Raw genomic sequence first — 24,019 nt, 5'->3', positions numbered from 1 at the left:
TAGAAGCAGCTTAAAATAGAAACTGATTAGAAGAAAAATAGGTTCAGTTTCTGGCTCTAACTTGCAAAAAAAAAAGAAAAAGAAAAAAAAGATCCCTTTCAATATTATGCATGCTGCAGATTTTGCTACAGATTGGCCACTGTGGTGTTGACATACACTCAGCTATGTTCATATCTAATAAAGGTAAAATATGGGCGTAATTTTGAGGTTATAATACAGCCGTATTTTCAATGTAATAATTGCACTCCATTGAAGTCAATGGAATATTAACCATCGTACAGAATTAGGCCCGTAACAGATTACAACCATCCAAATAATGAACATTGTTTCGCAAAATATGGCCATTTTTCATATTCTGTTCATATATACTTTTATTGTCACTCAAAATTACGGTCATATTTAGCTTTTATTGTACTGTGTGTGATGCTAGCCTAAAGGTTAAAAACCATTGGGAACTACAAGAAGGAATAAGGGCTGGCCATTAGATGAAAGAAAACATTATTACATTTGGTGTTTCACAACATTGTCACCATGGGATGTATTTTTCATCACAATTCTTTTATGTAACAATGTTGACTATTATTTTAGACGATTTAAAGGAGAAGTCCCGTGAAAATTTTTATTGAAGTATTGTATTGCCCTCCAAAAGTTATACAAATCCCAATATAAACTTATTACGGGAAATGCTTATAAAGTGCTTTTTCCCTGCACTTACAACTGTATCAAGGCTTTAATAAAAAATTTTGACGGACTTCTCTTTTAAAGCACATGTACCATCAGGTACATTCACTTTAAAGGGGTAGTTCACCCCAAAAAAATTTCTTTCAAATCAACTGCTGCCATGAAGTGCCAGAGATTTGTAATTTACTTGTATTAAAAAATCTCAAGCCTTCCAGTACTTATCAGCTGCTGTATGCCCAACAGGAAGTTGTATTATTTCCAGTCTGGAGAGCAGGAGAGGTTTTCTATGGGGATTTGCTCCTGCTTTGGACAGTTCCTGACATGGACAGAGGAGGCAACAGAGAGCACTGTGTCAGACAGGAAAGAAAACACCACTTCCTGCTTGACACACAGCAGCTGATAAGTACTGGAAGACTTGAGATTTTTTAATAGAAGTGAATTACAAATCTCTGGCACTTTATGGCACCAGTTGATTTGAAAGAAAAAAATTTTGGTTGGACTACCCCTTTAAGTGTTGCACATGAAAAGAATGGCGCCGGTGTGGGGAAGCCGGTGCCACAAGCCTTTTTTTGAACCGCGGCCTGGTTTTTGCGCATGTCACTGGTCTATTACCGAGCATCGGCCTGGGCTGAAGCACTGGAGGCGGGTGACAAAATCCCCTCCTGTCTATGACGCGGCTTGATTAGATTCAATGGAGCTGCGTCATAGAAGGGTGGGGTTTCCTCCCACTGGGGGCAGGCCAGCCCACCTCCAGTGCTTCAGGCTGGGCTGATAGACATGTGCGGGAATTGGGTCGCAGTTCAAACAAAGTACCATGGCACCAGCTTCCCAGCACGGGCGCCGAATTATTCATGTGCAACACTTAAAGCAAATATGGAGGCCATTTTGGTCTTGGATTCAAGACCATGTTAGCAGTATTAGTATACAGATTTAGTTTTAGTTAGAAGTGTTAGAAATCTCATACAGAGTACCTGTCATTAGGAAAGATTTTTGACATATCACAGAGACTGTTCTGATCGGTCACGGTCTGAACACTCAACAAATCAAAACCTTGACTAATCCAAACTTTTGATATGTTTTTTTGACATGTCAAAAGTTTTTTTCTAATGACAGGCGTGCTTTAAAACCTCCAAATTCCCTTTCTTAACTATCACACAGGTAAAAAGCGGAACTATTGCAGAATATGTTCCTCAAAATAACCATATATATTGTATATTGGTATATGCATAAAGCTGTACTCAAGAAGCAGACATGCATGATACCACTGAGTGGATGACTGTGACCTATTTACCCAGCGTATAAACCATTTGATAAATCAGCTACTGCTGGTGACATATCTCTGCTCTGTCCTTGATGTCTGGCCCAGCAGTGTGACCTGTGCTCTCACTGATCTAAGTGCAGGATGACAATTACCAGAAGCAGGGTACTTTGTAGTGTAGATATTGTGATGGTGTTGGCAGGATACATTTTGTCCTCCACAAACCCCACAGATATCCGTCTTCTCATCTGACCCGAGTATGAAATCACAGCCGACTTTCTGGGAAGACAAAGATGTAACAAGATTATATCCTTAAAATAACCCTAGTAGAAAAGCACCTTGAGGCTAGGTTTACATACAGTAAAATAAAAGGTAAATACAACCGTAATGTTGACTGAAAATAAAAAATGTGTGAACAGATTTTAAAAAAACTGCCATAATTTGCAAAGGCAGGTGGTAAATAAAGAACATGCTATACAGTGTGTACACTGCCCACCAATTTCCTGTTGACTATGCATTCTTATATTGAAAATGCAGCCATATATTGACCTAAGAATTACAGCCATATTTTGCCTTTATTTTTATGTCTGAACATAGGCTGCAAAAAAATAACAAAACGCTTTTAAAAGGTTATTAAAAATATTTTTACAGTCAAAATTATTTCCATAAACTATAATGCTACACATTGAGCTAAGTGTGTGATATGAGTCTTATTTTTTACTAAACCACATTAAATATTAGTGCAACTATAACTTGATATATTTTCCCCTTGTATCAGCTTGTCTTGCCAGTTATACTTTATTATTTACTTGTTCATATTTTCAGTGAAAACTATTGATGGAAATACAATTATGGTGTTGTTTCTTGCTGTGCCTGCTGGAAGAAAACAATGTCCCTTAGGCTGGGTTTACACTACATTTTTTTCATCCGTTTTTTGCAAAAAAAAAAAACAGATTAAAAACAGATGGATGTGTGTGCATCCGTTTTGATCTGTTTTCCATTGAATGCCATTATTAAAAAAAAACATTTTTCCATCCATTTTTTCCCAAAAAAAAAACGGATTGCAAAAACGTGGTGTGAACCAAGCCTTACATTGTATACAGAAGTCATACCATCTTCTAGCAGGCCACCTAATCCTCAGCCACAATGCTTTAAAGAAGGGTGCAAGCAGCCTCTAGGAGGTACAAGTTTTGAACAGGAAGATGTATTTCACAATACAACAGTGTAGAAATAACAGTAAGGCCTCATCCAAATGACCCATTGATGTTTTATGTTATTTCATATTTAAGGCTTTTAGTGAAAAACAAGAAGTGGGTACAGAAAGAAAGAAGGGGTAAGGCACTTACAACACGATTTCAGAGGTTCCAATATGCTTATAACCAGAATTACATACTTCTGATTGATGATGCACTTGTAGATAACTCTAATGTCTATTTTTTAACGTTGCTCTGTTCCTGCACTTGTAGGACCTGCAAATATACGACCAATTTTCCACAGCAGCCACTGCTAATCAAATGCCGAACGTTCGGGTTCGGATGGACACGAGCATGCTCGAGGTTCGCTCATCTTTACTTAGGACACATTCACACATCCACAGTGTAGCCTGCGAGCTGCAGACCCGCTTATCACACTATGAATACGCTTCAGTACTACTCTGTGTATCACAGAGCACTATACTGGCACTACATTACACATAGCGATCTGTGACACAAATCCTGGTCCACGTTACAACATGTCCTTTTTTGCGTCGCAAATCGCGGCCCCATACACGTACTGACATGTGACCAGGGACACTGAATAACATTGGTCCAATGTTCTGTCCATAATTGCGGAACTAAAGATGCGTGAATAAGGCCTTATGGTGCGTTCACACCTACAGGATCTGCAGCTGATTTTCTGCAGCAGATTTCATTTAAATAACTGAACACAGCATCAAATCTGCTGCAGATCTGCTGCAGATCCTGTAGGTGTGAACGCACCCTTACTGTAGAAAGTCATGTATGCACACTGAGGGAGATTTATCAAACTGGTGTAAAGTAGAATTGGCTCAGTTGCCCCTAGCAACCAATCAGATTCCTCCTTTCATTTTTCAAAGTATCTGTGAAGAATGAAAAGTGGAATCTGATTGGTTGCTAGGGGCAACTGAGCCAATTCTACTTTACACCAGTTTGATAAATCTCCTCCACTGTTTTCCTACAATGCTGGATTCTTTCTCCTAAATAACTCCTGAAAAAGTAATAAGGTCAATGGATTGTTACAGTCTATATAGCCTTATTGTTATAGCCCATGCAGATCTGCAGAGGCAAATGCAGCTTAGTCACATACAATAAGTAAACTTTTTCCCAAAGTCTTACCAGGCACTGGCCATTGATGCAGATGCCATTATATTCTGAGTGGCAGGACGTTCCATCCAAAACTCTGCCAAAGTTGTAATAAAAGTTTTGCCCTTGTGCCAAGCAACTTAGCTCACAGTCTCCTTGTCCTTATTAAGAAATAGAAATCCAATGAAAAGTTATTCTGAAATTATAAGCATGGAAAAAACTACAGTGCAGGAAATAAAGTAAATCCACAATATGCAATAATGTGTATTATATGAGGACCATACTAAATCAGGAATCATGGATGCTGCCTTGACTTATTGCTGACATATGTTGGGTAGACCCTCTGTCGCTAGCATATTATACTATTCATTGTTCTATGTGCTCATGATAAGAATTTATGGTATTGTATAAAACCAGAGCAAAAATTAAAGGAGTTACCCAGGCTTAGGAAAACATGGCCACTTATTACCTGAAATAGCACCACTCTTGTCCTCTAAAGTCATTGAAGCTGAATTGTAATACCACACGTAATCTGACGACAGGGGTGGTGCTATTCTTGTAAGAAAGTAGCTGTGCCTTTTCTAATACTGGATAACCCCTTCAACTGGTGTTGACTGTAGTAGTCAAATAGAAAGTACAACTTTTCTATATGTCTCCTACTATGCTTTTGGCAAACTAAACAAAGATTACCATCACTTTAAAAAGGAAGTTCCACAAACTGTAAAAATGTCAGGCAAGGGGTGGTGGGTGAGAAAAAAAAAACAAGTGAACTCACCCTTCCCCTTGCCTCTGCTGCGACACTCCAGTGTCCTGTTCATTGCTGCTGGTTGTCGTCTTCTGCAGGAAACCGGGTATGTCACTTACACGGCTCCTTCAGCAGCAACATCATGGCCTGGACGAGTGATTGCCAGTCTGTGTCAGGAGCAGCGTCGTGCCCCAGTCACTGTTTGGCTGGGCGGGCAATCACTCAATCGGGGTTGTGATGTTGCAACTAGCGGAGCTGCAGGATCCCGACTCATGTAAACGGGACCTGGCAGTGGCGCTACAGAGGCATGAGGACAGGCGAGTTCACTTGTTTGTTATGTTCTCACCCACCCCCACCTGCCTGATGTTTTTACAATTTATGGGACTTCTCCTTTAACAGTAAATGTTTTAGATGAAATTTTTTATGACACACATTTCCTCCATTCAGGTGGGGTAAGACAATGCCAGACATACAGAAGAAAAATACCTAGGATAAGCCAGACTGCATTTTACTACATACTTCAGCTTGCAATTGCGTTTCTATACATGACCTAAGGGAATATTTATAAGGCTTCCGTCAGACACAGATTTTGCAGGGCATTTTTTTAAACTAGAAAAATGTCACAAAAACTGCCAGCAGTTTATTTTCTGCATTTTAGCAGTTTTCTGGCATTTTCCTCTTTAGTATAGTAATAGTATAGTACACTTTAGTACTTAATAGCATAAGCGTTTTCTTATTTCTTAATCCCCTACACCCCTAGGTGTTGGTATAAGTTGTGTATACATACATGTATTATGGCTGACAATTATCTAATGCCTGAAGAACTAAAGAAGGCTTCAGTTTAAAGTAGGCACAACAAATTGTGGTTATACAGCAAGTTTCTCATCCTAGAAATGAACAGATTGGTTGGACAATAATTCACAATGCCTGACATTGTCCTGATGGTCTACCCAGCCATGACCCGGCTGCCCCTCTTAGTACCTAAACTCTTAGTCGCAACTTTTAAAATCTAAATCAGCAGGAGATGTGAAATAAAGGAAGTTTTCAATTTACATTCATTATTTTTTTCAAGTTTTTATGGAAAAAACACAGCATTTCCTGTTTCCTGACTCTTTTTTTTCCCAAAGAGTTTAAACAAAGGAAGTCCCCCCTTTCCCAGGCCATCTGAGCGCTCACAGAGAAGGCAGTCATGTTATTGATGGACATATTGAGCCGTGACTCTCTGTACTGGCCGAGACTTCATGTGTTTAGTCTCTTTTTCTTTTTAACCATTACAAGACTAAAAATCCACCTTCAGGAGACTGGACCTGGATTTCTGGTAAGTTCAGCTTTGTTTTAAAGCATGATAACGGAAAAAAATATTGAATATAAATTGCAAACTTGCTTGATATCACATCTACTGTTGATTTAGATTTTGAAAGTTTTAACGACAGTGACACTTTAAAAGTGTCACTGTCATTATAGAATACTTTTGACATGTGAGAAGTTTTAATCAGTCCAAGTCTGAGTGGTCAGACCTATAAGAATCAGGAGAATGAGCCGGGAGAAGACCGTGCCAAGCACAGTCTGCTCTTGGCTCTGTGCCACATGATCAGTCGGGCTCATAATGTAAGTCTATATAGCCAGACTGTTTTTACCATGAATAGACTGGCGCCAATGCAGCTGATTCCTGCGTACGGTGCCGGTCTATTACCTAGGTCTGGCCTGGCCTGAAGCACTGGAGGCAGGCCGTCCAGCCCCCAGTGAGAGGAAACCCCCTCCCCTTTATAACACGGCTCCATTGATTCTAATCAATCCCTGTGCTGGCAGTCTATTCATGGTAAAAACAGAAACCTCTGGTACATTCCATTTGTAGTGGTATACTAGGTGCACTCATGTCTTCTATAAGATAGAAAAGTAAGGAAGAATAGTGCCTTCTGTGTTTTCAGGTGCATTGTGTGAAAGTTTTTTTTCGTAATGTACTATTCAACCTGATCAAATTGGAGCAAGAGGTGGTCTTGAATCCGGTCCTTATGCTCTGTTGCATCATGACATGAAATAAAAAGTAAACCCATCCATACACAAATAAACTAAGCTTACCTGACTGGAAGGGTATCCATTTGTAATAATTTCCCATTAAAGGCTTATTGTTGTAAGCAGAGCACTGGAATTGTCTGAAATCTGTCACTCCAGATGGACAGTCCTAGTCGGGAAGAGAAGCATTACCTATAGCATTATCTCACAGCAATACTTATACATTGAATGAAATGAGCCGGAATGTAATCTGTTATAGACAAACCTTCATGTTACACACTTGATACTGTCTTGCGTCTCCAGGGCAATGTGGACCTGCAGAATCTCTGGTTTAAACAGCAAAAGAGAAAGATAAGAAGTGAAAAACAATTTACAGAACTATATCTCTTAGATGACAGACACAAGAATCCTTCTGCGGGCAATGTGGGCGGAGAGAACATTCATTAACAGAGTCATAACAAAGATCCCCAAGCAAAACACTACGTTCAAGGTTAGCGTATACTTTGGATTTACAAACTGATTTATTTTTATTGGATGGCAGACATGATCCACATGTTCTATTTTGTGGTTGTTCACTAATGTTTCAATTAGTTTAGGTACTATGCAATAAATTATTAGGAAACCCATTATCTAGGGTTGACCGATCTAATTATATACTCATATTCTGGTATCTGAATACTGAGGTCAGTGTAAATTGCTAAATATCGTTGCCCAAATAATTAGAAAAACATACAGACTATAAGTATACGGAAACACGTAAGAATAATAGATCCATCAACATCAGCCTATAAGAGGCCTATAGGTTATAAGAGGGCAAGACATTTAACAGTGCACAGATTACAGAATACACAGATGTTTAAATTATTTTACATACTTTTATAAGGTTCACACTACGTATAAATTCCATACGTAAATTCCATACGTAAATTCCATAGTTGCAGGTTTGCAACCACGGCCGTTATTTAATGAATTTACCTATCACATTCATTACTATGGAATCCCAGCCATTGAATAGTGGCCACACAAGTCTGACAGAGCAGACAATGTAAAGTGCAGCTCCAGCCACACTTTACAATATTGGTTATGGTTAATTGGAATGCGGGCACAGCCGAATGTGGCCGCATGCCAATTAAAAAGAAATTAAATTCATCTGGTCGGTACTGCAGTACCGGCTGGGATGAACTTCACTGACACCGGACGCTCTGTGACACCAAAGTCATACATAGTGTGAACCCGGGCTTAGACTGTAAGACTAACGTTGAAGGGAACCTGTGGAAAATGCAGTCCATTCTGCAATCAGAAAAAAATAGAGAAGGAGGTGCTAATATATAGTTTTGTGGGAAATGTTCAAGTACAACTTGTCATTTATTCCTTTAAATCTCTACTGGTTCCACATACATTATCCAAAAGCAGCTTTCCCCATCAGCATGTAAGTACAGATACCTTTTAATACATTGTCGCACACGCACTGCTGCTCCCCCTCCGCACGTCCGAGAACATGGAGACCAGCTCTGCCAAGAACCCCACTCATTGCTGGATCTCAAAGGTGGACTATGCTCAGGGCCAAACCAGTTAACAAATCCTCTTTCTATTGGCGTCCTCTGAACCTTAAAAAATATTAAACCAAATTTATTTAGTTTAGTAAACTAAAACCTCTTAAGAACTGTATGTATAGAGGACAAACAAATGTATGACGAGAATACTAGAGGCCATTGTAAGTATATCCGGAAAAACACAACCCAAATATGATTTTTATCACTGGTTCCTGCCCACTGCAGCTTTTTTAAATTTATGAGTGTTATGGGGCATAAACCAGCGTCCTTATCAGAATGATCATGTTTACACTGACTGCACTGTGAAAGTCAGCTTGGGTTGTCTGCTCCATAACACACAGTCGTCCAGAAAGATATGGCCCGGATGTATCACAAGTGAAAAAACATGCTTCTTTTATTTCCAAAGCTTGTAAAACATGGATATGCTGAATAAAAGACAAATACTAAAAGCATGCCAAAACAGGGAGAGACTCAAACAATCGGGTGTTAAAAAGGGGGCAGCAGCATTCAGAATCTTAAATCTGTAAAGAAAAAAAATGCAACCAGAAAACCTAAACGTGAACAAAGCATGTGATGGCTCCAGATACTCAACTGTCCATCCTGATCCCATATCTGTTTCTATTTCTGGTTTGTAAAGGTTTTTATTTTATTTTAGTACATTAGTACTAGGACAGATATCTTGCCTGAGCTGTATTTATCAGCATTTATAGATATGCTTGCCGCATGGACATAGGAACCATAGACTGGAGCTGACTGTACTGACTTCTATAGGTAAGTTTTCTAGGCATGCTTTGTGACCTGTGCAGAAAGGTAAAAGTGTAGGGATGATGGAGGCTGAACCATCAGTGTTAATGATCTAATACTATCATAACTATATATTGGTGTCACCATTTACTGTAATTTTGTCTGTAATGATAATGAAACTTTTCCCTACAAAACTGGAAGTGTCAGTTTATTATTTAGTCTAGTGGCCAAAATGAAATTATTTTATTTTTATTATTTTCTGGTGCACAATGGTCTGGTCAGCAGCCATCACAATGTCTTTAGGTGGCCAATTCGATAGTATTCGATGAGCCCTATTACACAGAACAATAATCTGCCCAATTGGGCTGATTGACAACTTTTCTTCAGCCATCGGCTGCGTCAATACTGTACAAAGCGATGTATGTCCAGCAGCCGATTATTTTAGGTCAGGACAATAAGCATGATCAGCACAATTATTGGCTGATCGTCCTTTAGGTTCTGAGCGAAAATCTTCGCCCACCGGGTGCGCATCGCTATGTGTAATAGTGATGCACCACTGACGGCTGAATAAAAGTTCATATGCAATGCCCGGGCCCCTAGGGGCCACTCCGCTGAAAGGTGTTGTTGCGGGCAGGAACCGAAGCAGCTGCTAGCTAGAGGGTTGTCACGGTTTAGGCACGAGGGATCACAGCTGGAAACCGGGCTCCTGACCTAGCGGAGACTAGGCATGCGATTCTTCGTTGTCCTTAGTCAGGGCATCAATAATTACACCAATGCCAAGGTTCAGAAACAACAATAGCTGTATATTTATTGTAACGGTGGTAACTAGTAGCAACAGTCTCTCCGGATGCAACCGGGTATAAGGCAAACTTGAATAAGGCAGAGTAATGGGTGATGCTGCAATAGGCTGTGATGGTAGCGTACTGAATTATGGGAGTAGTAGTGATACTAAGGATAAGATGCTGGGCGGAATGGAACTGAGATGAATACTTGCTGTAGATGATTAGAGAAGATGATGAGAGGAATGACTGAAGAACGGTACCCAGATCTTGAGAATAGATGAGAATCTTGAGGACTTCAGAATAGAGCACAGCCAGGAACACTTTTGGTAATGCTGCAGCAGATACTCCAGGGTTGCGGCCTTGTGACACAGGAGCAGCAGCAACACACAACCTATCCCCCTGAAGGTGGGAGACAAGAGCCAGGCAGAGAGGAAGTTACATGGTATTCCCCAGCCAAAGTTTGATGGCCATTGGAGTTACCATGGAAGCAGGAGCAGTCACGTGACATCCAGCCATTGCATCATCACACTATTAGGCATATAGGACTAAATATACATGAGAAGTACCATACTTGAACACTGGGGGGCGACATAATACCCTTAGGCACTGATAACTGAATATGCATACAAGAAATGAATGGAATAGCAGACCTGAATACTGAGAGGGGTGACACAATACACACAGTTTGCAGTGGACCATAGCTTTCCAGAACAGAACTGGCTATAATAAAGGTGCAGAGACAAAGTGACAAATAAATACTCTGTTCTGGGACACTGCACATACATTACCTGTCCACACTCCCTGGTGTTCTCTTTGCTTCTCGACTTTCCCCGCAGACACCGATGCAACTTCACAGGCGGTCCAGTGATTGACTGAGTGGCCTGTCACTTCAAAGACCAGTGTAGAAGCTTCAGTGGCGGCTGCAGGGTTGAACACTGGGGAGCATGGACTGTATGAACTTTTAGTTTAAGGCCCTATTAACAGGGCCATTACACTTTTAAAGCAAGGGGTGCTCAGACAGTGCTAATGATATTTATACAGCCCTTCCCTTGCTGCATGATAATCGAGACATGTAATAAGCTCAGTAAATTAGCGCCGATCTAGATAATGATCGGCACGTCTAATACAGCCCAAACACGCAGAGAAGATGAAGAGGAGAGGTTTCATGTATGTAGTATGTAGAAAGATAATTTTCTATTCCAAATGAGAGGTTACACCCAGATTAGCTATCAAGCTGTAGCTTGAAAAAAAAAAAAAAAAAACAGGCACGCCAGTCCTACTGAAGCGTACAGGGGTGTTGAAAGGAACAGTTTATTTTTTAGTTTTTCTCCCACCCCCAGGTCAGGTTCTCAGTCACTTGGATAACACACAGAGGAAATGGTGGACTTTGAAAGGATTTCAATAAGTCTGTACTTTGTACTCACCTTTAAAGTCTAAGAGCTTTGAGAGGATGATGATGATGATCTGCTCACACCTCAGGCAGCTTTTAGATGTTTAATCAATTCAGTAAGAAACATTGTCGCCTGAATTGTACAGATCATTACAAAGAGCTTGGAATGCTATAAACCACTAGAGAAAAGTAGAAGGCAATATATTTTCTGTATACTCCTAACAGAGAATGAAATATTTGGAATGTTTGTCTTGTTAGAGATAGCGCTTGAAGGGATTGTCTCATAAAGGAAACCTCTGTTTATATGCCCTATTACAACATATGAACGTCATGAAGGGGGAGGGGGTCCCTATTTTTGATGTCTCTCTGTGGGGAAGAACTGAGAGAAAATGTATAAGGGTGGGTTCACTCTGATGCCCTTTAAATATAACACCAGGAAAAAGCTAATGACAGATTTGCTTGTATCCATGTTTTCCAGATACCCATAGGGCTGCATCCAACTTGAAGAGAGTTCAGGTTGGGTCAAACCCAAGCGTACTTGAAGATCGCTTTACTTGTCATAGGGGTTGTCCCACAAAATTAAGTTATGCTTTACCACTCGCAGCAGGGACCCCAGCATAATTTCCAGAACAAGGCCCCAAGTCTCCCCACTGCCACTCCAGTATAACACACCCACTTGAGATTGTGGGAGGTTGAGGCTATGTTCGCATGAACATCAGACGTGGTTTGACACGATCACTGTTTGCAGTGTCAAACAACGAGTGATGTCTCAGATGTTCACCCGACTAATACCGCAGTATCGGCCGGGTGAACAGCACTTCATTTCAATTGGAATGCGGGCACATTTGGGTGTGCTCGCAGTCCAATTATCCATAGAGCACCATGTAAAGTACGGCCAGGAGCCATACTTTACATTGTGTGCACAGGCTATTTTGTACGGCCGCTGTTCACAGAATAGCCGCTTCACAGAATAGCCGCTGCACAAAATAGACCTGTCAATTATTTTGTGTGGCCGCAGAGAACACTATACACTACGGCCATTGTTTCATACACTGTAATGTAATTTCAAATTCTTAACAGAGGCCGTTGTTGCAACCTGCAATAACGGCCATTGTTTATTGTAAAAATACAGTGTGTGAACGTTGCCTTAGGCAGTAGATTTACAAAAAGTGATAAATGGCTATGAGAACGTCTCCCACCTTTGGTATTTTTTACTATTGACAGAGCCTCCTTTAATAAATATCCTTGACTTGATTAGTAAAGTGTATAGAACTCTATAAAATATTTCTTTTGCCTTACTGGATCGCATTATAGGACTTAACCTGACACCTGAATAGCAAGTAACTGCTTACAGTTGAAGGCTACTTTACTTCTAAATGCTTGGTTGGTTAAAAACAATTATAAGACATGAAGACACACAAGCCAGGTCTTAATACTATAACCTTATTATTAATGGTTAGCAGTTAAAAAAAAATAAGTATCAGTCTATGCCAGCTTAATAGAGTAGACTCAAATATACTGTACCTGGCTAAAGGATGGAATAATAAAAAGAACCAAAACTGCATACAGAGTAGCCAAACATTGATGTGCCAACCTGTAAGGGAGAACAGAGCCAGTAAGTAAATTAATCTGAAGTCCCATGATGGTTCTAGTAGAGTTTCAGAAGGTGACTGCATCAGAGGAAAGTAGCATATGACCATTGCAGCATGTACCAATGAGAAAGACTCCTTTCAATTAACTTATTGGTGGTAGTGCTGCAGGTAGGCCCCTTACCATTCTGATACAGAAATCCTATCATAAGCATAGGTCATCAATTTTATTACATGGAACAATTTTTCAGCGATTAACAATAAACAATCTCAAACGACCGCTATGACAAAAGAACTTAAATCGCTCACGCTTTCACACAGGACGATGATTGTTACTTACGGTTGTTCTTGCGCTCGTCCTTTCCTGGCTGATAGACCAGGGAACGACAGAATGAGGTGTTATTACACTGAACGATGTTCGAACGTGTGAACGTGTGAATGATCAACGATAAAAATAGGTCTGGGGTCTATCAAACGATCAACAATTTCTTGTTGACCTTTTAATCGTTGCCTGCTATTACACAGAACAATTATTGTTTAAATCTGAACCATCTAATGATTTTTTGAACGATAATCATCCCATGTAATACAGCCCTCACTCTTTGGAAACTTCAGTATCAAAAAAGGTTCCACAGTAGGTAGAAAAAACTTTTTTCTTGGCCACAGCCTGCAATGCAGATGCAAGTTTTAGCAAAGGGGAACGGCCCTAGTGACAGCTGACATTGTACTCAATAAATAAGACTGGTACATAATCTATGACACTAAAAAAAACATCCACTGACTAATAGACAGGGGGCAGCTAGAAAAAGGCTAAACATCATATAAGGAGACACTACAGTACATTTTTTACCAAAAAAACAACAGTGATGCTATATGTTAGATTTCTTATTAACTGTTTAAGTAGCTCAGAACATGCTGGAAGAACAGAGCCCTCATTACCGCTGTCAGTACAGAAATATCACTTGACCTCTGTTCCTGTAATGCACAGCCATAACAGCCAGTTAAATTGACTCAACATGAAAGAAATGTTCCTGATCGAAGAGATTAGGCGATAAAGGAAATGCATGAAAAGGTGTGTACTTTGTGGTTGCATGAGTGACTGACAAGTTGATGCTATGGTGTCAGGAAAGGGCCTCTGGACAGGAACCATTCAAAACCTTTAATTCCACTAAAAAGCATAGAATACACACAGACATATACCAAAAAGGTTTATGTTACACCGTATGACAGACAATTCCACCTCCTACTCCAATTCTACCATTCTATTACTCAACATATATTTCCGACTTCCCATTACAGTAAAACCTTGATGTCCATCACGTAGTGTTAATAACTTAATCCCTACCCCGAATCCCAGGAAATATACTATACACTAATGCAATTACTGGGATGGCGCGTCTCTCAATAATCGTATGAATTGGGTCATCAGAAGATACCAGACACATTTATGATGAAAGCTGGAATGACAAATGCTCCATGATGTGCCCCAGAGTTCAGCTTTGAAATCTTATCAGACATAGATGTAGCTTTGTAGTTTTTTTGTCTCTGAAATTGTATCACCTAAGAAACATCAACACCTACCTTATTACCAAGTCTAGATGTGGCTGAAAAGTGTACATACGCCTATACGTACCTATGGCTTGTCTGTAAATCATCAGCCTACTACTACTCATGTGGTCTTCTAAATCAGCCTCAACCATTATAGAAAAACCTTTGACAAGTCACAGGAACATGATAAAAGTTTAGATCAGTCAGGATCTGAGTGCTGAGACTCCCACAATCATTAGAATGAGCAAAAAGGAGGTGGTAGCACACTTTACTCCCTGGCATCCAAAGATACAGGATGGAGATTGCTGCAAGCTGGGGAGAAAAGAGCACTACTACCACCGGCTTTTACACACTTGTTCCAGTAATTGCTGGGGGTCTCAGACCCCGGCTAGTCAAAACTGGTCTCCATGACAAGTCAAAGGTTTTTCTAAATGACATGTACACTTTATCACTATAATAGTCCCCATGTCGCAGTATTATAGCTTCATTTTTGTACCAACTTGAATGCAGTTTATATTTCTTCAAAAACACGCAGTATTTAGTCAAAAACTAGCTACGGAGAACTAAAGGACTATAATGTAAAGATTTTAATTCTTGGTTGTGTCTACAAATACTGAGCAAATCCTGACTGAATTATTACATGTCAGCCCAGCATAAGGCCCTATTACACTAAGCGATTATTGGCCATATTTGGCCGATTCTTTACAAATGATAATCGCTTTATGTAATAGAAGACAAGGATCAGCCGACGTGCATCTTCTCGTTTCATACATTACACAGACATGATTTGAATAGTCACCATGTAATGCTAAATTTGGTGGTATTACAGGGAGACTAAAAAATGACTGCAGGCCGTTCACCTGATAACAGCTGATTGCTGGGGGAAGGGTCCCATCATGGAGACATGTTTTGGTCTGCTTAATACTAATTGACTCTTCAAGTAGAGACTGTAAAAAGCAGAGAATCCCTTTAAAGTGTTCCTGCCATCATAAAAAAGTTTGACATGTCATAGAGACATGTCAATAGTTTTGATCGGTCCAGGTCTGAGTGTTTAGACCTGTACCGATAATGAGAATGATCCAGAAAAAGACTGCAATGCAGCATGGTCTGCTCCCCGCAGTGAAAAGAGTTGGGCTCTATAGACTTACATTAGGAGTCCAACTCATCACAAGACATAGAGCCGGGAGAGGATCACACTTAGCGCTATATTCTCCCAACCTGGACTGATCAAAACTTTTTACATGTTTTGACATGTTAAAAGTTTCTTTTTACAATGAAAGGTACACTTTAAGCTGGAAATGTAACCATTAACATCACAAGGTCACTAAATCGCTGATGTCCTCCTTCCCTCCATTGTCATCTTCTCCTGTTCTCTACAACCACATATCGGAGGCAGCTAGGAGCACGTAGACGCTGTGTGGTAGTACAGAAGGGACTGCATGTTTACAATCCATAATAATAGAATGTCCCTTCTGCTTATACAAGTAATGAGTCAACATCAGTTACTATTTTAATTCCTATTTGTGAGGTTTTGTGTTTGCACAGTATTACATGTGACAAGGTGTTTCTGTAGACAGATCAATCATCTTTTTCAGCCCTATAGAAGTGAGTGTTCACCTACCAAGGTAGTGCAAACAAGACCAAAAAGCTGAGAATTCCTGGAAGAGATAACCAGTCAGATAGCAAACATGGGGCTTCTACCTGTAATCCCTAAAATAATGGGAAAAACTGCCAGGATCTGTCCTTGTCCATCTTACTGTGACCTTTTCATGGAGTTCCCACGTCTGTCAGGGAGATCTGAATTCTTAAAGCGACAATCTGACCCCCCAAACCACTTGTACCTTCGGATAGCTGCTTTTAATCCAAGATCTGTCCTGGGATCCGTTCGGCAGGTGATGCAGTTATTGTCCTAAAAAACAACTTTTAAACTTACAGCCCTGTGTCAAATTGACGTGGCCTAGAGTTTCTGTGCATTAGGCTTGCATCGCCCGTCCATCCTTCCTCCCCTCCCTCTTCATCATTAGGAATGCTCCAGGCAGGTTTTCTCCTATTCACATGAGTTGGATTGTTAAGGCTCATGTGCAGTGTTCAGACAAGTGAGGAATAGAAGACATTTTGCCAGGGCCATTCCTAATGGTGAAGAGGGTGGGGAAGAGTGATGGAGAGGTGGTGCAAGATAATGTCAAACACACTCTATGCCAAACCAATTCGACACAGGGCTGAAAGTTCAAAAGTTGTTTTTTAGGACAATAACTGCATCACCTGCCGAATGGACCCCAGGACAGATCTTGGATTAAAAGCAGCTATCCAAAGGTACAAGCGGTTGGGGAGGGCAGATGGTGGGTACAGAGTTGCTTTAAATATATGGTTTACAATCAATAAAGCAGACAGTGATCGTCTACTATATCTATAATACATGAGAGAATAATTTGTTAGTCTAGGGCATAGGAAACTATAGATTTAATATAATTAATCTAGGGCAATGCATAATATATCATCTTGAGAGATCAAAATCAGAGTATTCTTTTATTCTGTCAGGTTCTAGGGAGTATTAATGATCAGTCCAAGTGGCAATGCCCTGTAGCCAAGTACAAGTTGCTAGTGGCTACTTTACTACACCACCTTTATTCACAGATGAGTAAGATGCAGGGCAAAAGTTAAAAGGGTATTACAGAGACTGGAATTTATTTTTATTGCCAATACATTGCTTTAATAAAGTTATATTACTTTGTAATAGAACTTCATTAAATTAAATGTATCCTTTTTTAAATTTACATTTGCACTTCCGCTGAGTGGCAGCAGTAAGACGCGGCTCCTTTGCTGCCACCAATGTTTGTTTTGGGAACTGAAGGGCTGTCTAAACCCCAATCTGCTGCTCTGCCGCACAGCGCTATACAGAGCAGGTTATAGCAATATACATATAGCCTATGTATTGTGTATGCTTATATACAGTACTTCCCGACATGATCGCTGTGTGCGGCAACATCTGCCCAGTGATTGCTATCATTGTGTTTACCATAAAGAAATGTGCCACACACTGTACCATGTCTACAGACTGGCACACCATCACATAAACAGTGCCTCAGCGTCAGTATATGACCCCCCTGCCTATACAACACAATACAGAAAGTAAAAGGGTAGATTCCATCTAACCATCTGAAGTAAGGACCACAGGGATGTGTAGAACCCATTAGAAGCACAGACATGATGCCAGTAGACTACATCCTGCTGCTGCCCGAGGGTAGAGCTGCACAGAAGATACATATCTGCATGTTTGGGTTAGACGTTACATGTTTCCAATTAGGAAAATATGCAAGTGTTAGAACAATATTTTTCTGGTGTCGTGTTGCATTGCCCCCAGCCGTGCAAAGTAATCAATGAATGCGCTTTCTACCAAAAGCACTGATCGAAGAGTCATGGAGACCCCATGAATTCCACTTTCCAGTGCCTAAGATAAGATCAAACTTTTTTTTTTCCATTAACAAAAAAAAAAATCTATCACAGTGATCAGGCAACATTGGTAATAAGGGTTCACTATTAGTTCATTGTTCTCTAAAGAACAAATTTAGGGGATCGTTCAGTATGAAAAAAAAGGAAAAAACTGGAGACCTTCAGCACTAAAGTTACGGACTGCCTCTTTGATCTGCTTAGTAAAGAAGTCATAAAATGAGCTCAAGCAGTATACTGTACTATCGTTACATCCCATCTACTGCCACATAGGCGTATGTTTAGTATTCTTATCTATATAGTTCTATATATACTTCAAATGCCGAAAAAAGCACGTACCTGTAGACATTTTTGTTGAACACAATGTTGGATTAAAGGGCATGGAAAACAAAAGGAGGACTGTGCTGCGTGTCCCCTTCTAATAATTAGCAATTATGGTAAATTTGTCACGTTCTGCACCATTTGTCCAGATGTAACCCCGTCCACATGTCACTGACATTAGTCATCATTAGTCCCCTGAACGATTGAGTCTTCACAATAGAGAAGAATAAAAGGACTAAATTAGCCCTAGGAGCTAAGACATTATGTAACAGGGCCAATTAGGAGCTGGTCGCGGAGGGCGGTATTTATGTCAGTAAAATTACTTACATTTAAAGCAGAATGTTTACACAACATAAATAGCTCATTTCCTTCCATAGAAAACACATGTTGCTTAGCAGACAATATAAGCACCTGGAGCTACAAGATATAACATGCATCTATTGACCCCAGATGTGACTGGATCCATCATCATGAAGATGACGGAGAACTTCTTCCTGACATCCAGTGATGGGTGACAGCAGGTAATGCAGGTAAAAAGGTCATTGCAAGGGTGACCCATTTTAACACTTGGGGTGTAAACAATGCATACTATTAATAATCTGTAATAAGAGCAGTTCATAGAGTCCCGCATGATCTACTGGCCTCTTGGCTCATAGCTCTATAAACTCTTATTTAGTTCATAGGACATACTAGAAACATTACAAAACTAATTCAAACTCAAACATAGGACAAACCTGTAGGAGCATAACCGCGCATTATAGGAGTGATCATTTACTTTCCCAATATGAGCATGGCCACATGGGACGGAAATGGTGCATTTTTTTCTCCAAAATCCTGCACTTCCACAGGGAAATCCACATTAAATTCAGCAGATTTTGCTGCAGCTCCATTATGGACTGACCAATGTGGATGCACAGCATAATCCACAACAATACATTTCATTGCAGGTTTCTTGCAGATTTTGAACTCCCATTGAAGTCTGCTAGGAAAATCCAAAACAAAGGCAGCAACATAATCTGATGTGAGATATTCTCTCAGTAGTGTCAGGAGGGGATTTATTAAAATTGTGTCCACTTAGCTGAAGCTGTAGTAGGCTGCGTGTCTTCTGCCCATTAAAACTGGATGGAACGTTTGCAGTGCAACTGCCCAATGTGAACATACCCTAAGGCTATGTTTCCATATTTACATTTTTGTTCTGTTTCTTTGTTAACGTAATTAGAACTTAAAGGACCCTATACACTTTAGGGGTCAGACGTAATGGATTTTATCCACCTGACCCCAGTCTGGTAGTGGCCTACCTTTTTCTTCCCCATGGCTGATTGTTCATGTGCACGGGAAGGACGGGTGATGTAACTTTTATCAAAGGTGTATAGGTGCCTTAGGTTTTTGTGTTGGCTTTGCCAAATGATCAGTATTACTGGGTTTATGATAAAGAAAGATTGTAGCCATGTCATGTTTTGTTAAATTTACATGGCTCTCAGGGGAGAAAGGGGATGTAGACACTACAGAGGCCCCTGGCATCCAGGGAGTCCTGGAAAACATGGATACAGCCATAGACTGTATCCATCTTTTCCAGGACTTCCAAGGGGGCATTTGTCTTACTGGCTGCCGGGCATCAAATGCAGAGCCTTTGGGTTTGGAGAAAGTAGTCAAACCCAAACAGTTTGGCAAGTTTACTTAAAGCAAATGTACCACTATAGCTTCTCTACTATAGCTACTAAGATTGTCATATCACCTGATGGGCACTGCCGCACACATTGTAGTGGTGCTGTCTATTCCTCCCAGGGAGTGGAAAGACTAGAACCCAATGGGATCTGATATTGATGACTTATTCTAATGATAAGGCATCATTTTGTAGTTTAAAGGAATCATAAATGTATTGTTTATTGCCAATTTCTGATTAATTCTAATGAAGATTATAGTTTGTTTACTGTTTTTTCAACACCCTTTCTAAAGAAGTGGGAAGGTAGATCAATGCCATGTTATTATTTGATCTCTTCCCTGTTGATCCTTCCCGTGGGTCTTTGAAACATTGCAACGTACAAGTAAAGCAACCTGTGGCTCTCTGGCTGTAAAGCCACAGGTTGGGAAACACTGTTTAGAAGATGGTGCCCTGAGGTCAAACCATTCATCCATCATTTTTGCACAGTCCAAAAGCCTAACACTAAGAAATGGCTCCAGCATGCCCATAGGTATTACAATGCAGCAGCCATGGTGAATTGCTACATTCTTGGAGTAATTCTCTACATGAGGTTACATAAAGTTTCTTCATATGCTTTCCAGTCATGTATATACGTCAGCAGGTAAAGGTTTTTCCTACATGAGACAGCTTCAAACAATTCTCTACAAGTATCCATCTGTGCCTGGCCGCCAATAGTTTATATTAGAATGAAATGAAGTTGGAAAGAATGATTAGACTTTAGTGATGTGAAAACTTGTCAGAAATTTGGAGAAGGTAAAGCAATAAAAAAGCCACAGCCTCCGTAAAGATTCATCATGACATGCAAGCAGTCTAAAGTTATAAGGCCCTTTGTTTTACAAGCATTTACAGCTGCTAATAAAACCGAACATCTAGCTATGCCAAGTAATCTGACAGCTCCTGAGAAACTATATAGCAGCATGCTCAGTCTCCATTGTGACCTACTGGCCTCATTCCTCCCATTTGTTGATGTGTGTCAGAATAAATGATGGTCATCATGACTTATAGCTCATTGCTTTTGGCAGGACAGCCTACTAGAAATGACACCCTATACGCAGGTAATCTCTGTAAATCCCTGAATAATACACATGGCATGTAGTACTCAGGCAAGTGCAGCTGTCACTCCATTCATTCATTCCCGATTTTCCTTGTGCAATGTATTACCACAGAACATATGCCCAACCATTAACCCAGCAGCTTATTAACCTCTTCTTTGCCAAAGAGTTCCAAATGGTGAAAGAGTAGGTTAGAACAATGAAAAGACTTGCATTAGCAAATGCATCACACCTACTAAGGTTCCATCATATCACTGCACCAACATTTGTACAAGGGGTTAAGGGAATGGCCCTGTTTGTTTAAGGGGCATGGAGATCACAACATGATGGAGTGTTTATATATAGAAAATTTTCAACAATTTTAACATATAGACCATGGGTATAGCTCCAACATGTATCAAAAGAACAGCACCTGTTTTGTAAGAAAGGTCAAAAGAACATCAGGCTTCATGCATAAGGCACAGGTTTTCTTACCAGCCTTTTTATAGATGAACCCTACTGTATTGTCTATTGGGACATATCATGGGATTTTAACACAGAGTGATAATTAAGACTCCTTAACATTGAAATATTGTAGGATTAGCACTGTATGAATAAGGATTACCATATATCAGTCAATACAATGCTACATTCAATACAATGCATAACAATGCTACACTATATCCAATATCATAATACTAGGGAGTTCCAAATGGTGATAAAGTTGGTTAGAACAATGAGAAGACTTGCAACTGCACCTTGCATAATAAGCTTCCACTATATGCTACATCCAATATCATACATAACAATGCTACATCCAGTATCATGCATAACAGTAATACATCCAATATCATACATACCAATACTACATCCAACATCATACATGCCAATACTACATCCAATATCATACATACCAATACTACATCCAATATCATGCATACCAATACTACATCCAATATCATACATACCAATACCACATCCAATAACATACATAATAATGCTACATCCAATATCATACATACCAATACTACATCCAATATCATACATACCAATACTACATCCAATAATATACATAATAATGATACATCCAATATCATACATACCAATACTACATCCAATATCATACATACCAATACTACATCCAATAATATACATAATAATGATACATCCAATATCATACATACCAATACTACATCCAATATCATACATACCAATACTACCTCCAATATCATGCAGAAGAATACTACATCCAATATCATGCAGAAGAATACTACAGCCAATATCATGCAGAAGAATTCTACATCCAATATCATGCAGAAGAATTCTACAGCCAATATCCTTCATATAAATGCTACAGCCAATATCATACATAGGAATACTACAGTCAGTATCTTATATAGCAGTGATACAGCCAATATCATACTTATAACATCTGTATCATGCATACCCTTACAGGCACATAGTAACATTAGTTTATTCCATGTATTATTCAATACTGTATCCCAGGTGTATACCTCTGGGGTAAAGTTTCTGAATAAATGAGTAACATTTATTGGCTGTCCAATCTATTCCAGCAGACTGCACATTCTTAGCATAACATCTCCATATTACACTGATACATTGTTACACACCCTGACAGGGTGGTGGGCACAGACTTACCTGCAGCTAGGAAGCATCCTCCTGCCTGGTGGTGGAGCAGGGGTTAAATCACATGAAACCAGCTCCAATAGACAAGCAATGCAGCAATGTGAGCAGTATAGCAGGGTAGTTAGGATCCCCAGGTGGTCAGGGCAGTGAGGGGGTGGTCAGGGCAGTGAGGGGGTGCCCTGTGGCTCCATGCTCTGCAGTACAGGGGAGGACTGGCACAGCCATGGTCAGGCAGGCAGCCTCCTCTAGCCCATGGCTTCCTCACAGGTTGTAGCAGAGTGCAGCCCGGCTCTCCCAGTCAGCAGGCTCCTTGTAGTAGCAGAGCCAGACAAGTCAGATGCAGAGTGGGGAGGAATGCCTGAGAAGTTCACAAGAAGGGCTGAGAGATGTGAGGCTCTGCCCTCCCGCCCTGTGCTCTCTCCTCACACACCCTCTGCTGTCACACTGGCTGGAGGTGTCCTGTGCACATGTGCAGGCTGCTCCCTGCTCTACCTGGCAGCCCCCCCTGCACCTAAGACCCGGGGTTCCCCCACATAACGTGACGTGAACTTCTGCAAACACACGGGGCTTTCCATGGGAGTAGATCACCTGGAAATCCATCAGTAGACGGAATGACGGCCACCCAATTCACACAGTGTATTAAATAACGGACAATGTTTGTGGACATAAAAAAAATCATTGTGACAATTATTTTCGGACATCTTTTACAACAACGGACGTTATTTTTTAGTTGCTCACACATAGTTTTTCTTTTTTCACCGTCCTTTCTCTGTCATTACTATTAAATTCAATGGACTGCGAGTATGTAAATGCGGCCCCCGCATATGTAAAATTAACCCCCCCGCCGGACAGATCATACATTACCTGCTCCGCACTCTGGTTCCATTGAAGTGAATGGAGCTTAACTGCAAACCACAACTACAGTAGAGACAACAGTGGTATTGTCTATGGAAGAAAGAGGCCATGTTTTTGTAGCGCTGGATAACCCCTTTAATTCCACACCAGCACCAATGTTTCACTGTTCCCATAGCAATAATGTACCATGAAAGCATGTGTCCTTGGCAATCACTGGCCGTACGGTGCGTTTACACAGGCAAATTTATCTGACAGATTTTTGAAGCCAAAGACAGGAACAGACCATAAACAGGGAACGGTTCATAAAGGAAAGACTGAGCTTTCTCCTTTTTTCAAATCCATTCCTGGCTTTGGCTTCCAAAATCTGTCGAATAAATCTATCTGTGTAAACG

The 24,019-nt window shown here is 40.3% G+C and overlaps 1 protein-coding gene across 1 annotated transcript in view; it reads right to left on the bottom strand.

Moving 5' to 3' along the window:
• Positions 1 to 23,159, bottom strand: part of LOC138801348 (ADAMTS-like protein 5) — a 49,040-nt gene extending 25,881 nt beyond the window's left edge. Inside the window, exons 1-7 of the mRNA XM_069984078.1 lie at positions 22,785 to 23,159; positions 13,012 to 13,081; positions 8,462 to 8,625; positions 7,284 to 7,344; positions 7,085 to 7,187; positions 4,294 to 4,421; positions 2,095 to 2,218 (exon numbers count right to left, since the gene is read on the bottom strand). Coding sequence (XP_069840179.1) covers positions 2,095 to 2,218; positions 4,294 to 4,421; positions 7,085 to 7,187; positions 7,284 to 7,344; positions 8,462 to 8,625; positions 13,012 to 13,081; positions 22,785 to 22,801 — 667 coding nt within the window. The 5' untranslated portion in view covers positions 22,802 to 23,159. The remainder of the gene's footprint in view (positions 1 to 2,094; positions 2,219 to 4,293; positions 4,422 to 7,084; positions 7,188 to 7,283; positions 7,345 to 8,461; positions 8,626 to 13,011; positions 13,082 to 22,784) is intronic.
• Positions 23,160 to 24,019: the final 860 nt, after the last annotated feature.

The sequence above is a fragment of the Dendropsophus ebraccatus genome, chromosome 1 (assembly GCF_027789765.1).
Source record: "Dendropsophus ebraccatus isolate aDenEbr1 chromosome 1, aDenEbr1.pat, whole genome shotgun sequence".
Lineage (NCBI taxonomy): Eukaryota > Metazoa > Chordata > Amphibia > Anura > Hylidae > Dendropsophus > Dendropsophus ebraccatus.
This window is presented reverse-complemented; position numbering and strand designations above follow the sequence as displayed.